This window comes from Carcharhinus amblyrhynchos, chromosome 5 (genome assembly GCF_965287045.1).
Source record: "Carcharhinus amblyrhynchos chromosome 5, sCarAmb.v2.hapA, whole genome shotgun sequence".
NCBI lineage: Eukaryota > Metazoa > Chordata > Chondrichthyes > Carcharhiniformes > Carcharhinidae > Carcharhinus > Carcharhinus amblyrhynchos.
In genome coordinates, this window is record NC_137328.1 from 5,488,145 (window position 1) to 5,504,714 (window position 16,570).

The 16,570-nt window shown below is 45.4% G+C and overlaps 1 protein-coding gene across 1 annotated transcript in view; it reads left to right on the forward strand.

Annotated features, from left to right (window-relative positions):
- The window catches only part of gda (guanine deaminase), a 42,452-nt gene extending 34,837 nt beyond the window's left edge, over nt 1-7,615 (forward strand). Inside the window, exons 11-14 of the mRNA XM_080189598.1 lie at nt 1,331-1,477; nt 5,624-5,742; nt 5,842-5,869; nt 7,195-7,615. Of these exons, the coding sequence (XP_080045724.1) occupies nt 1,331-1,477; nt 5,624-5,742; nt 5,842-5,869; nt 7,195-7,262 (362 nt within the window). The 3' untranslated portion in view covers nt 7,263-7,615. The remainder of the gene's footprint in view (nt 1-1,330; nt 1,478-5,623; nt 5,743-5,841; nt 5,870-7,194) is intronic.
- Nucleotides 7,616-16,570: the final 8,955 nt, after the last annotated feature.

A 16,570-nucleotide genomic window follows, 5' to 3' on the forward strand; every position in this document is an offset into this window, starting at 1 on the left:
ATCTTTATTTCCCAGGGGTAAGCAAACAGCTGACTCAAGGAGTTGCATTTGTGTCAAACTTTTAATAAGAAATCCCAAACCTGGAGATGAGGAAAATGTTTAGCTTCTTACTTCGTACGTATTTTGTGTCCTCGGAGGAATGACTAATAGTCAAAATGTTCTCCTCGTGGCATAGGAAAGATAGTGGCACAGTGGTGTTGTCTTTGGACTAGTAATCCAGCGACCCAGGGTAATGCTCTGGGCATTCAGGTTCGAATCCCACTATGGGAGATGGGGGAATTTGAATTCAATAAAAAAATCTGGAGTTAAAAGTTTAATGATAACCATGAAACCGTTGTTGTAAAAACCCATCTGGTCCATAGAATTCCAACAGTGCAGAAGGAGGCCATTAAGTCTGCACTGACCACATTTCCATCCAGATCCAATCCCCATAACTCCATGCATTTACCCTAGCTAATCCACCTGACAGTAAAAATCATTTTATCATGGCCAATCCACCTAACCTGCACATCTTTGGACTGTGGGAGGAAACCAGGGCACCCAGAAGAAACCCACATAGAAATGAGGAGAATGTGCAAACTCCACACTGACAGTGACCTGAGCCAGGAATCGAACTGGGTCCCTGGCACCGTGAGGCAGCAGTGCTTGTCACCGTGCTGCTCTGCTATCTCACTAATCTCCCTTTAGGGAAGGGGAAATCTGCCATTTTTACCCGGTCTCGTTTACAAGTCATTGCAGATCCACAGCGATGTGGTTGACTCTCAAATGCCCTCAGAGATGGGCAATAAATGCTCGCCCAGCTAGTGATGCCCACATCCAATGAATAAAAAGAAACAGGTGGGAAGGAGAGAAAGGAGGAAAGGACAGTCCAAGGAGGTGGAGGGAAGAGAGGCATTAAAAAAGAGGAAAGTGATAATGAAGAAATAGAGGAGGGAGGAGGGAAAGGAAGGGAAGAGGAGAGAAAGCAGAAGGAAAAGAGGAAGGGATGAATAAAGGAATGGAAGCGGAGGGGAAAGGAGGATGGAGGAAGGAAGCTGTATTTCTACAGCTCCTGACCCCAGGACATCCCAAAATGCTTCACCACCAGTGGCTGGGTATTTGTGCACTCAGAGTGTGAATTGGAAATTGGAGGTAACGGATATATGGCCAGCCAGAGGTGACGAGGGAGGAGGTGAAGGAGGGAGTTAGCAGGACAATTCCCATATCCATTTTGCCTCCCTTGCCTGCGCTTGGTCATGTTTGAACTGTACTGCTTGTAGTCAAAATACTGAAGATGTTCTTGCTCATACTCTTGCAATGTATGATAACCAGATGTTAACATCTGTTCCAGATGTTTCAGGAGGATATTCGCCTTCTGTGCTTAATGCCATGCGGTGTGCAATTGATGTAACCAAAATTCTGAGCTTGAAATCTTCTGATTATGAAAAGCTTTCATTCCAGGAGGTATTTAGACTGGCCACCCTGGGTGGCAGTCAAGGTAGGAAACTATTAATAAACATCCTCAAGCTCTTTCTGTAACTTAACAATATACAGAAATTATAACACATTCAGTTGGTCGATACTGGTGTTTATGTGCCATCTTTCTCTAACCCTGCTTCCTTGCACCTTATCCAACCAATCTTTCCTGTTCCTTTCTCCCTCATGTGTTTATAAAGCTTCTCTTTAAATGTCTCCACACCATTCACCTCAATCTGTTCCACGTTCTTACGCTTTGCCTAAAGACATTTCTCCTGAATTCCCTTTTAGATTTATCAGTGAATATTTTATATTAATGACCCCAAGTCTTGGCTACCCCTAGAAGTGAGAACATCCACATCTACCCTGTCCAACACACTCAGCCCACCAACGCCTCTACTTTCTCAGAAGACTAAGGAAATTTGGCATGTCAGATATGACTCTCACAAACTCCTACATATGCACCATAGAAAGCATTCTTTTTGGTTGTATCACATCTCGGTATGGCTCCTACTCTGCCCAATACTGCAAGGATATACAAAAGGTCGTGAATGCAGCCCAACCCATCACAAAACCTGCCTCCCATCCATTGATTCTGTCTACACTCCCCGCTACCTTGACAAAGCAGCCAGCATAATTAAGGACCCCACGCATCTCGGACATTCTCCCTTCCACCTTCTTCCTTCAGGAAAAAGATACAAAAAGCCTGAGGTCACATACCAACCAGCTCAAGACCAGCTTCTTCCCTGCTGCTGTCAGACTTTTGAATGGACTTAACTCACATTAAGTTGATTTTTCTCTACACCCTAGCTATGACTGTAACACTACATTCTGCACCCTCTCATTCCTTCTCTATGAGCAGTATGCTTTGTCTGTATAGCACACAAGAAACAATATTTTTCACTGTATACTAATACATGTGACAATAATAAATCAAATCAAAATTAAATTAAGTCATTGGACATGATCCTCTGGTACTTCCCTCCAATGGGAGCTTACAGTCCCAGCGAAGGTGACACACTGTGCTGGGGTTCGCCTGCCAGGGGATAGGCAAGCCATACAAAACACCACCGACTTGCACGGGATCAGAACATGATGTGGAGATGCTGTCTCCACATACATAGAACATAGAACCCTACCGTGCAGAAACAGGCCATTCGGCCCATTGAGTCTGCACCAACCACAATCCCACCCAGGCCCTTTCCCCATATACACTTACCCACTAATCCCTCTAACCTACACATCCCGGGACACTAAGGGGCAATTTCTTAGCTTGGCCAATCAACCTAACCCGCACATCTTTGGACTGTGGGAGGAAACCGGAGCACCCGGCGGAAACCCGTGCAGACACGAGGAGAATGTGCAAACTCCACACAGACCCGAGTGACCCGAGCCAGGAATTGAACCCAGGTCCCTGGAGCTGTGAAGCAGCAGTGCTAACCACTGTGCTACCATGCCGCCCCTGGATCATGATATGACCAGGAAATCCAGGATCTGGGACAGCGTTTTGAAGATTCCTATCAGTTCACACCTCAATCTGCTCTTTCCTAGAAGAAAATAAAGCATTTATCTTCTTGTATTTGAGCACAAGTGGTACTGAATGATGAGCTACTGAGTGCAGAGGTTGATGTCAGAGTTAGTGTGGCTTTCATTGCCAACATACTGATTCCCCCTTTTGATCTCCAAAACCCAGTGACTTCCAGTGAACACATGAAATAGGAGTAAGAGCAATGTTATCCACCCCTTCCACCCTGCTCTGCTACACGATTAAGATCATAATTGATGTGATTGTGGCCTTAACTCCATTTTCCTGTCTCCTATCCCCCCTAACTACCCCTCCTTCCACCGGCTCCCCCATTCCAGTCCAAAAATCCTCAACTCCTATGTCAATCAAAATCTGCCTAACCAAACCTTGAATAAATTTGATGATCCAGCCTTGATTTGATTTGATTTATTATTGTCACATATATTGGGATACATTTTCACTGTATCCCAATACTTAGGGCAGCACAGTGGTTAGTACTGCTGCCTCACAGTGCCAGGAACCCAGGTTCAATTCCTGGCCTTGGGTACTTTTTTGTGTAGAGTTTGTACATTCTCCCCATGTCTGTGTGGGTTTCCTCTGGGTGTTCCGGTTTCTTCCCACACTCCAAAGATGTGTGTGAGATTAGCCATGCTAAATTGCCCCTTAGAGTCAGGAGGACTAGCAGGGTAAATACATGGGGTTACAGGGTTAGAGCTTGGGTGGGATCATTGTTGGTGCAGTCTTGATGGGTCCAATGGCCTCCTTCTGCACTGTAGGGATTCGGTGATGCACACTATGCAGATAAAACATACTGTTCATAGAGTACACAGAAGAGAAGGAAAGGAGGGTGCAGAATATAGTGTTACAGTCATAGTTAGGATGTAGAGAAAAATCAACTTAATATATGGTAGATCCATTCAAAAGTCTGATGGCAGCAGGGAAGAAGCTGCTCTTGAGTCGGTTGGTACTTGACCTCAGACTTTTGTATCTTTTTCCCAAAGGAAGAAGGTGGAAGAGAGAATGTCCAGGGTGTGTGGGGTCCTTGATTGTGCTGGCTGATTTTCCAAGGCTGCGGGAAGCGTAGACAGAGTCAATGGATGGGAGGCTGGTTTGCCTGATGGACTGGGTTACATTCATGACCCTTTGTAGTTTCTTGCATTGGTCTCTGAGAAATAGAATTCCACTGACCAGCTACCCTCTGGGAGAGAAAACTCTCCCCATTTTTAAACTGTGTCCTTTAGTTCTAGACTCACCAACAAGGGAAAACATCCTCCCAGCACCTATCCTCAGGATACTTATATGTTTCAATAAGATCACCTCTCGTTCTTCTAAACTCCAAGAGGAAAAGGCCTCACCTGCTCAGCTTTCCGTCATAAGCTAACTGCTTCATCCCAGGAATCAGCCAAGTGAATCTTTTGGTGCAGGGACGAGATGACCAACCTTTGTTGAGTGAGACAAGCAGGGCAAATAGCAGCAACTACACAAGTCACAGACACCCCCACCAGCACAAACAGAATCCCTTGTGTTCTCGCGCACTATCACTGCCTGCTGCATAATATTATCGCACATTCCCAAACAATAAGAGAACTCACTATCCACTCACTGCCTCTCAGTCTTCTTCCTCTCAATAACATCCCTGGACTCCCACTTTGTCAGCTTTTGGTCTCATCTCTAATATAAAAATGTGAATTTCTGAGCAATCTCTGTGCTTACTCCATTCAAGGAGCCGTCAGTGTATCCAATATGCTCAACATTGCATCTTCTGGTTACAGAAACATAGAATAGTATAGCACAGAGTGAGGCTATTCAGCCCATTGCTCAGTGCTTGCCCTCTGGAAGAACAATCCAGTTATCTTCTTCATTTCCTCATATTCCTTTAATTTTTCTTTCTTCAAATAAAGTCTAAAGCTTTATTTATTAGTGTCACAAGTAGGCTTACATTAACACTGCAATGAACCTACCCTAGCTTACGCTGGCTATGATTGTAATACCCTAGCTATGATTGGAGCACTACATTCTGCACTCTTTCTTGTTTCCTTCTCTATGAACAGTATGATTGTATAGCGCGCAAGAAACAATACTTTTCACTCTATGTTAATGTATGTAACAATAATAAATCAAATCAAATCGAAGTTACTGTGAAAATCCCTGAGTCGCCACACTCCGGTGCCTTTTCAGGTACACTGAGGGAGAATTTAAAATGGACAATGCACCTAACCAGCACGTCTTTGGACTGTGGGAGGAAACCGGGGCACCCAGCTTTGACAACGGGTCACCTGGACTCGAAACGTCAGCTCTTTTCTCTCCTTACGGATGCTGCCAGACCTACTGAAATTTTCCAGCATTTTCTCTTTTGGTTTCACCTAACCAACACGTCTTTCAGACTGTGGGACGAAACCAGAACACCCAGGGGAAACCCATGCAGACACAGGGAGAATGTGCATGTTACGCAGACAGTGACCCAAGAATCGAATGCGTGTCCCTGGCGCTATGAGGCAGGTGTGCTAACCACTGTGCCAATCTCCTCATCACCATCTCTGCCCTAAGGAGAACAACCCCAGTTTCTCCAGTCCGTCCACGCCACTGTAGCCTCCAATGAGATTTACATGAATACTTCGTAAAAAATTGTTTTGCCTTCCACAGCTTTGGGACTTGATAAAGTGACCGGAAACTTTGAGGTGGGAAAGGACTTTGATGCTGTCCTTGTCAAAACCAATGTCCCGGATAGTCCTTTTGAGGTGTTCCCCAGCGACAGTCCGCAGGTAATTATATTTTGCACTGACTTCAAGATACCGGTTAGAAAATAACTATTCAGTATTTCATTGTTCTGAAAACTGATATTCTCCCTTCTCATTTTCAAGGATATTTTCGAGAAGTTCTTGTATTTGGGTGAGTTGAAGATTTCATTGCAATTCTCACAATGGTCCTCCTCCCTGACTCAAAAATATTCCAGATGTTGACTAATGTTTAGTAAAGCACAGCTGGAAGCAGGAAGGGGAGGTGATGGTCGAGTGGTGTTATGGCTGGACTATTATTCCAGCAACTCAGCTAATGCTCTGGGGACCTGGGTTCAAATCCTGCAACAGTAGATGGTGGAATTTGAATTCAATAAAAAAAATCTAGAATTAAGAATCTACCGATGACCATGAAACCATTGTCGATTGTTGGAAAAACCCATCTGGTTCACTAATGTCCTTTAGGGAAGGAAATCTGCTGTCCTTACCTGGTCTGGCCTTCACAGCTCCAGGGTCCTGGGTTCGATTCTCAGCTCGGGTCACTGTATGTGTGGAGTTTGCACATTCTCCCCGTGTCTGCGTGGGTTTCCTCCGGGTGCTCTGGTTTCCTCCCACAGTCCAAAGATGTGCAGGTTAGGTTGATTGGCCATGCTAAGAAATTGCCCCTTAGTGAATAGGGATGCGTAGGTTAGAAGGATTAGTAGGTAAATGTGTAGGGGATATGGGGGTAGGGCCTGGGTGGGATTGTGTTCAGTGCAGACTCAATGGGCCGAAGGGCTTCTTTCTGCACTGTAGGGTTCTATGATCTGATCTAAAATAAAAGACCAGAAGTCTCCAACATCCACTTGGCCACTCAGTGGGAAGCAGCTCAAGTTTACTGGGATTTTGAAGAGAGGGTTGCAATTGGTGGAAGGAATAAAATGGAGCATTGAGTCACAGAGCACGGAATACAGCCCAACTGGTTCATCCGACTATAGTGCCCTCCCAGCTAGTTCCAATTGCCCACATTTGGCCCATATCTCTCTAACCCAATAGAGTCATAGAGCATGCGCGAGAGGCCAGAATTGGAGGGGCTTGGAAGGTTCGAGATCACAGAGATAGGGAGGAGGTAAGACCACAGAGTAAATTGGAGGAAGAACATGCTAACATTAAGGCATGGCTGTTCCAGGCGCCAGTGTAGATCAGTGGGCACAGGGATGATGGCTGAAAGCATCTTGGTGTGAGTTGGCATGTGGGTTAGCAGGAGCCTTGTTTGAGTCATTACCACAGAAATGGAGCCATTCAGCCCATCGGGCCCATGCTGGAGCTCTTGCCGACCATAAGTTTATAAAGGTGGAAGATGGTGGCCATCTAAGTAAACATCCTGAAGGTGCTTGACAATGACCGGGTGGAGTCCCATGGAAACTGGCTCGGGGAAAGAACATTTCTTTTTGAAGTCTATTATAGCATTTAATTAATTGAATATTTATGCTGTTTCAGGAGATGACCGGAACATGGTTGAAGTTTATGTTGCTGGCAAAAAAGTGAAACCTTTTGCCGGGTCCTAGGATAACAGTGCTGCTGAAACCTGGTGCAGCAAATCATAGCACATAAAATGCATAATAAATATCAATGACCTCATTTCTTCTTGCTGCCTCTCTTACTGTTCATCTTTGCAGTAAGAGTCAAGACTCTGTTTGGTAAATCCTATGATTTAACAATCTTAGTGTAGAAATCATCCTTGTATTTCACATCAGGTATTTTTCTCTCTTTTTTTGCTCCAGTTTCTCTGTTTACTGAGACACTCCCAGCCCCCTCTCCTGCCAGCATCACCTTGCAAAAAACAGCACGAGGTGGCATTTTAGAGATATCACTCCTGAATCAAACCAATTTCCAAACACCACACACGCACACTCTCACACACACACTCTCACACACACACTCTCACACACACTCTCACACACACACACTCACACACACACTCTCACACACACACTCTCTCACACACACACACACACTCACACACACACACACACACACACACACTCACACACACACTCTCTCACACACACACACTCACACACACACTCACACACACACTCTCTCACACACACACACACACTCACTCACTCTCACACACACTCTCACACACACTCACACGCGCACTCACACACACACACACTCACGCACACACACACACACACACTCTCACTCACGCACTCTCACACAGACACACACACTCACACTCATGCGCATGCACTCACATATACACACATACACACGCACACACATGTGCACGCACATCAGGACACACGGATGCACACCAACACACACACACAGATATGCACATGCAGAGAAATGCACACAGATACACAGATGGAGACACACATGGATACAGACAAACACAAGGACACATACACGTACACACAGACAAAGACGCAAAGGCACACACACGCACAGACACATCCACAATTGCATGCACTAAGACAAAGCCACACATGCACACACACACACAGAGAAACATACAAGCACACACAGACAGACCCACACACACATACCCACACACACACACACACACACACAGACATTCCATTTAAAGTTAACATGATGGATAAGGTGCCAGGGAAATCTGATATTTCCTAATCCATTTAATGCACTTAATCCCTCCACCCACTGACATGGGTTTGCTGAGCTAACTCACAACAAATGTGGATAGCTCAGACAGAGCGACACAGCACAGAAAGAGGACATTGGGCCCATCATCCATGTGTTAGCTCTTTGAGAGAACCGGCCAATTAGTCACACTCCATTATCCTTTCCCATTCCCTCCCAAAGTGGCTGCTGTTCGAATATTTAATTAATTCCTTTAAAAGAGTTATTATTTAATTTGCCCTTTCATGCAGCGCATTCCAGATTCCAATGTGAACAAAAATCTTCGTATCTCAAAGAACAACACAGCACGGGAAACAGGCCCTTCGGCCCAACGAGCCCGCGCCGCCGTTTTAACATTACCAGTCCCCCCCCTCCACCCATGACCCTTATCTATGCTTATGGCATTCCACATTGAGGGAAGACTAATGTAGGGGCAATTTGTTACACCAATCAGCCTAAGAGCACATCTTTGGGGTGTGGGAGGAAACCGGAGCACCCGGAGAAAACCCACGCAAGCACGGGGAGAATGTGCAAACTCCCGCAGACACCGGCCCAAATCCATGTATCTGCACAGCAAACAGTGATAGTCACTGAGCTGTCGTGTTGCCCAGCATCTGGTCCAGTTTAAGTGTACACTAACGACATGAAGTACTAGGCTACTCTCGAAACATCCAAGAGCAGCCCTCGTACGACCCATCGCGTGTGTGCCCCTTGTTGGACAACAAGGCGGACCGAATCACCTGTGGATTAAAAGAGAAAAACATCAATACCATCCACATCCTTATACAAACATTCAAGGGAATCCCCAGAAGCTCAAAAGTGAAACAAGTGAGCCAGAAAATATGTTGGAAGGTCTATAGGAATCAATTGATTCCCAGGGATGTCCCAAGGCTCCTGAACCTTATTTAAAACAGTCTCCTATATCCCTCCATCTCCATCCCGCTCATGTGCCTATCTAAGTAACTCTTATACCACTCCAGCGTGCCTGCCTCCACCACCATGCTTGGCAGAACATTCCATACCCCCTCTACCCTCTGTGTGAAAAACCTCCCTCTAACATCTGAATTATACCTCGCCCCCCTCACCCTAAGTCCATGGCCCCTCGTAATGTGCGTTTCCAACCTAGGAAAAAGCTTACCACTGTTTACTCTATCTATACCCTTCATAATCTTATATACCTCTATTAGATCTCCCCTCAGTCGCCGTCTTTCAAAGGAAAACAGCCCCAATTTGCCTAATCTTTCCTCATAACCCAGTCCTTCCATACCAGGCAACATCCTGGTAAACCTCCTCTGCACTCTCTCCAGGGTCTCCACGTCTTTCCGGTAGTAAGGCGACCAGAACTGGACGCAGTACTCCAAATGCGGCCTAACCAACGTTCGATTCCACTTTGACCCTTTTACTGATGACCCTCGGGTTAACCAAACCTCTTGACAATGGAAACAGCCTCTTTCCAGCTTCTGTATTAACCTCTCTGATTTTGAACACAGCCATTATATCTAAAGCTTATTTATTTATTAGTCATAAGTCAGGCTTCCACTGACATTGCGATGAATTTTACTGTGAAAATCCTGAGTGGCCACATTCCGGCTCCTGTTCAGGTCAATGCACCTAACCGGCATGTACCTAATTCAGGAGGAAACCGGAACAAACCCACGCAGACACAGGGAAAACCTGCAAACTCCAAACAGACAGTGACCCGAGACTGGGAATCGAACCTGAGCCCCTGGTGCTGTGAGGCAGCAGTGCTAACCCACTTTGCCAGTGGAAGCGTCAGTGGTTCCCTAATGGCTTTTACTGGGTGATTAGGACATGTGGTTACAGAAACATAGAAAATAGGAGCATGAAGAGGCCATTCAGCCCTTCAAGCCTGCTCCGTCATTCATTTTGATCATGTCTAACCATCCAACTCAATAGCCTGATCCAGCTTTCCTCCTATATCCTTTGATCCCCTTCGCCCCGAGTGCTGTATCTAATTGCTTCTTGAAAGCACACAATGTTTTGGTCTCAGCTACTTTCTGTGGTATCCCACAGGCTGACCACTCTCTGGGTGAAGAAATTTCTCTTCATCTCTGTCCTAAATGGTCTACCCTCTATCCCCAGCCTGGTTCTGGACACCCCCACCATTGGGAATATCCTTCCTGCACCCTAACCCACACAAACTAGAAGGGCCCAGTACAGAAAAGTGAAACCACTACAGGATTGTTACAGCACCGAGCAGGCCATTCAGCCCGTCATCTCTGCACAGGCTCTCCATAGAAGCAATTTAGCCACTTATAGAATCCCTACAGTCTAGGAGGAGGCCATTTGGCCCATTATTGTGTCTGCACCGACCACAATCGCACCCAGACCCTGTTCCCGTATTCCCCCCATATTTACCCTACTAATCCCCTGACACTTGGGTCAATTTAACATGCCCATTCAACTTGCACATCTTTGGACTGTGGGAGGAAACTGGAGCACCCTGAGAAAACCCACACTGACATGGGGAGAACATGCAAACCCCATACAGACAGTGACCTGAGGCCAGAATTGAACCCGGGTCCTTGGCGCTGTGTAGCAGCAGTGTTAACCACTGTGCCACCATGCTGCCCCACTCCACTGCCTCCTCTGCATAACCCTGCATGTTCTTCTTTTTCCAATCATAATCCAATTCTTTCTCGAAAGATTCGATTGAACCTGTCTCCGCCACACTCTCAGACAGTGCATTCCAGATTCTAACCACTCACTGTGTGAATCTGTCTCCTCCACACTCTCAGACAGTGCATTCCAGATCCTAACCACTCACTGTGTGAATCTATCTCCGCCACACTCTCAGACAGTTCATTCCAGATTCTAACCACTCACTGTGTGAATCTGTCTCCACCACACTCTCAGACAGTGCACTCCGGATCCTAACCACTCACTGTGTGAATCTGTCTCCACCACACTCTCAGACAGTACATTCCAGACCCTAACCACTCGCTGTGTGACTCTGTCTCTACCACACTCTCAGACAGTACATTCCAGATCCTAATCACTCGCTGTGTGAATCTGTCTCCACCACACTTTCAGACAGTACATTCCAGACCCTAATCACTCGCTGTGTGAATCTGTCTCCACCACACTCTCAGACAATACATTCCAGATCCTAACCACTCGCTGCGTGAAGAGGCTTCCCTCAAATCGCCACTGCTTCTTCCACCTATTATTCTAAATCTGGGCCCTCTCACTCTCCATGCATTCACCAATTGGAAATGTTTCTCCCTACCTACTGTGTCTCTATCCCCCATGATTTTGAATGCCACAGTCAAATCTCCTTTCAACTTCCTCTGTGGAAATTTCTCCTATCGGTCCACGTGGATAAAATAGGGAGGAAGAAGAAACAAGTTTAACAGTGTTCTGCATGCAGGTGGCACAGTGGTTGGCACTGCTGCCTCACACCGTGAGGGATTTGAGTTCGATTCCCAGCTTGGCTCACTGTCTGTGTAGAGCTTGCACATCCTCCCCGTGTCTGCGTGGGTATCCTCCGGCTGCTCCAGTTTCTTCCCTCAACCCGAGCGATGTGCTGGTTGGGGTGCATTGACCCAAACAGGTGCCGGAGTGTGGGCGACTAGGGGATTTTCACAGTAACTTCATTGCGTTGTTAATGTAAGCCTACTTGTGACACTAATAAATAAACTTAATAATGAAGCTTAGATTAGCATTTAAACTAGAATATCCGCATTTAAGATACTGCATTGACTTAGTTGTCATGTGCTGTAAGCAGAATCATGTAGACAGTTTATGATTGCAAAGTGACCTGCAATAAATCAAGATGCGCATAATGGAACATTAATGTAAAACATAAAGGGAAAAGCTGTAATGTAAGCAATGACATTGTTGTTAACTAAAATTTCTGAATTGAGCCTGGGTTCAATTCTAATGTAAAGTTTTGGTGTCAGTGAACAGTTAAGTAGTTTATGCACACTTGTACCAGTTAAATACTTTGGATTGTACCAAATCTGTAATGTTTAAATGGGAGTATTTTATTTTTGTATATTACAGAACTCCAAATGCTTTGTGCACTGCCTCATGTCAAGTAAATATGTCAGTATTTTAATAGCAGCTTACGGATGTAAATTGTTGCCTAAATAAATATCAATGCCACTGTACTTTGCTCTGAGGCGTATCCAAATTTACAATAGTCGCAAAATAGTTAATCCATTAACAAAATATTTAACCTCAGTCACGCGGTTTCAAATCCTGAAGAACTAATGTATTCCCAGGCAGATTGCCCTGTCATTATGGTTCTCGGTGTGGATTGAATATTATAAATAAAGACTTGGTTGTACATCTCTGGGGGCTCATTGTATGTTATTTGGCCAGGTGATTTTCCAGGCTTCCTTAAAAATCTAGAGACAATATTGGAGACGGTGGGGTTGGGATTTTCTGGCTGCGCTTATCCCCAAGTCTGGAAAATCCCACCTGAGATCAAGGAATCTTTGCATGGTCCGTGTCCCGTCTGCTACGATTTCCGTGGAGGAAGAAAATTCCGCCCGATGTTGCCACTTGCGAAAGAGACCAAAAGTAGAGGCGGGAAAGGTGGCATAAAAATGAACGAGTCACTAAAAAGTCCAGTAAGGAACTGAGTAGAAGCTATCCACTCAAACTGGCTACCACATGGGAGCGGTGGAGGTGAAAAGTGTAGGTGCATCAACAGTGAAACTGGATCAGAAACGTAAGGGAGAAAGGAATAGAAGGACAGATTGATGAGATGAAATGAGGAGGGGGGCGGTAGGAGAAGGGAGTCACGGTGGCACAGTAGTTAGCACTGCTGCCTCACAGTGCCAGGGACCCGGGTTCAATTCCTGGCTTGGATCACTGTCTGTGCAGAGTCTGCACGTTCTCCCAGTGTCTGCGTGGGTTTCCTCTGGGTGCTCCAGTTTCCTCCCATAATCCAAAAGACTGGTTAGGTGCATTGGCCACGCTAAATTCTCCCTCGGTGTACCCGAATAGGCGCCGGAATGTGGCAACTCGGGGATTTTCACAGTAACTTCATTGTAGCGATAAATAAGCCTACTTGTAATTAGTAAATAAACTTTAAACTTTTAAACTCAATTCCACCCTTGGGCCACTGTCTGTTTGGAGTTTGCACATTCTCCCTGTGCCCACGTAGGTTTCCTCCAGGAGCTCCAGTTTCCTCCCACAGTCCAAAAGATGTGAAGTTTAGGTGGATTGTCCAGGCTGAATTGCTTCTTAGTGTCCAAAGATGTGTAGGTTAGGTGGATTAGCCATGGTAAATTGCCTCAAAGAGGTGTAGGTCAGGGGAATTAGCAGAGTGAATGTATGGGTTACTGGGATAAGTCAGATGCCTCTGCCGAAGAGTTAGTGCAGACTTGATGGGCTGAATGGCCTCCTTTACTGCAGGAATGTTATGGATTTCATGGACTTAGCTGAAGTATAAGCCCCAGCATGGATATGTACAATGGCGGGTATCTGACTGAAATTAGCCAACACAAACATCCTGGTGGGCTCCTAAGAGAGCGTTCAGGCCCCAACATTAACATTTTTCAAAAGTTAATCCCCCAAAAACAATGGACCATTTTTATTAATGAAGGTGGCCCATGTTTATGCCCTTGGTTTCAAACAGGACGTTCCAGGAAAGACAGGAAAACACAGGTCAATGTTCTTTCATACACACGCACAACACTATTCAACGTTTGTGTCCCAAACATTGTAAAATCCTAACACGTTCGAAGGACAAATTTTACTTTCACAAGTTAGTTCTACATTTTCATGACAGCACAGTGGTTAGCACTGCTGCCTCACAGCGCCAGGGATCCGGGTTCGAGTTTGCACATTCTCCCCGTGTCTGCGTGGGTTTCATTTGATTTGATTTATTATTGTCACAAGTATTGGGACACAGTAAAAAGTGTTGTTTCTTGCGCACTACACAGACAAAGCATACTGTAAAGAAGGAAAGGAGAGGGTGCAGGATATAGTGTTACAATCATAACTAAAGTGTAGAGAAAGATCAACTTAATATATGGTAGGTCCATTCAAAAGTCTGAAGCTGTTCTTGAATCAATCGATGTGAACTCAGACTTTTGTATCTAATGGGAAAAGGTGGAAAAGACTATGTCCGGGGTACGTGTGGTTCTTGATTATGCTGGCTGCTTTTCCAAAGCAGCGGGAAGTGTAGAGAGAGAGTCAATTGATGGGAGGCTGGTTTGCGTGATGAACTGGGCTACATTCATGTCTTATTGTACTTTCTTGTGGTCTTGGGCAGAGCAGGAGCCCATACCAAGCTGCGATACAACCAGAGAGAATGCTTTCTATGGTGCATCTGTAAAAGTTGGTGTGAGTCGTAGCAGACATGCCAAATTTCCTTAGCCTCCTGAGAAAGTAGAGGCATCGGTGGGCTTTCTTAACAATAAGGTCAGCACGGAGAGACCAGGACAGGTTGTTGGTGATCCAGATATCCGAAACTTGAAGCTCGTGCCCATTTCCACTTCATCCCTTCCACAATGCTTCCTGAAGTTGATGACTTCCCACAGTCCAAAGATATGCAAATTAGGTAGATTGGCCCAATATAGAACAGACTTATGAAATGATGTGGAGGTGCCGGCGTTGGACTGGGGTGGGCACAGTAAGAAGTGTCACAGCACCAGATTAAATTCCAACAGGTTTATTTGGAATCACAAGCATTCGGAGCTCTGCTCCTTCACCAGGGGAGTGATGGGCCGGGTTTCATTCATGGTCTTGGGCAGAGCAGGAGCCCATACCAAGCTGTGATACAACCAGAAAGAATGCTTTCTATGGTGACCTGTAGAAATTGGTGAGAGTTGTAACGGATATGTCAAATTTCCTTAGTATCTGTACACTCACCTGATGAAGCAGTAGTGCTCTAAAACCTCGTGATTGCGAAATAAACCTGTTGGATTTTAACCTGGTGTTGTGAGACTTCTCACTGTATCTTATGAAAGTAAAACTTGTCCTCCCTGCATAATAGGGTGTGATAATATTTGGAACACAAAGGTTGAGTGATGTCATGTCTGTGAATGAAAGAACATTGACCTTTGTTTTTTCCAACTTTCCTGGAAAGTCCTGTCCAAAACCTAGGGTACTAACACAGGTCACCTCCATTAACAAAACTAATCCATTGAGTTGAGGATTAACATTTGAAAATCTTAACTTTGGATCCTTAATGTCCCAAGATGTGTAAGTTTGGACGGTTTGGCCATGGTAAATGTTGGGATTTAGGACAAGCGAAGAGGGCCTGAGTTAGATGCTCTGTCAGAGAGTTGGTGCAGACTCAATGGGCCATATGGCCTCTTCAGTACTGTAGGGATTCTAGGATTCAATGAACATAGCTGTAATGAGAAATCTTTAGACGGAATAACAACATTTCTCTGTTTAGGGTGTTGCTGAATGATTTCAATGAGATCTTTATCATGTTCACACATTTTTTTATTCATATGTGGGACATGGACGTCACTGGTTGACCAGCATTTAGCACCCATCCCTAGTTGCCCTTAGAGGGCAGGTGAGAGTCAACCACATTGGAATCTGGAATCATATGTAAACCAGACCAGGTAAAGATGACAGATTTCCTTCCCTAAAGGACATGAGTTAAGCAGATGGGTTTTTCTAACAACCAGCAACATTTTCAGGGTGAGTATAAGAACATAAGAACATAAGAAATAGGAGCAGGAGTCGGCCATCTAGCCCTTCGAGCCTGCCCCGCCATTCAATAAGATCATGGCTGATCTGTCGCTGCTCAGTTCCACTTTCCCGCCCTCTCCCCATAACCCTTAATCCCCTCTCTTATCAAAAACCCATCAACCCGCGTCTTAAAAATATTTAGCGAGGCAGCCTCCACCACTTCAACGGGCAGAGAATTCCAGAGATTCACCACCCTTTGAGTGAAGAAGTTCCTCCTCAACTCCGTTCTAAACCGCCCCCCTTTTATCTTGAGGCTGTGCCCCCTAGTCCTACTGTCTTTTTTGAGCGGGAAGAGTCTTTCCACCTCTATCCTATCCATCCCATTCATCATCTTATACGTCTCAATGAGATCTCCCCTCATTCTTCTAAACTCTAACGAGTACAAGCCCAGTTTATTCAGCCTCTCCTCATAGCTCAACCCCCTCAACTCCGGTATCAGCCTAGTAAACCTCCTCTGCACTCCCTCCAAGGCCAAAATATCCTTGCGCAGATGCAGCGCCCAAAACTGCACACAGTACTCCAGCTGAGGCCTCACCAA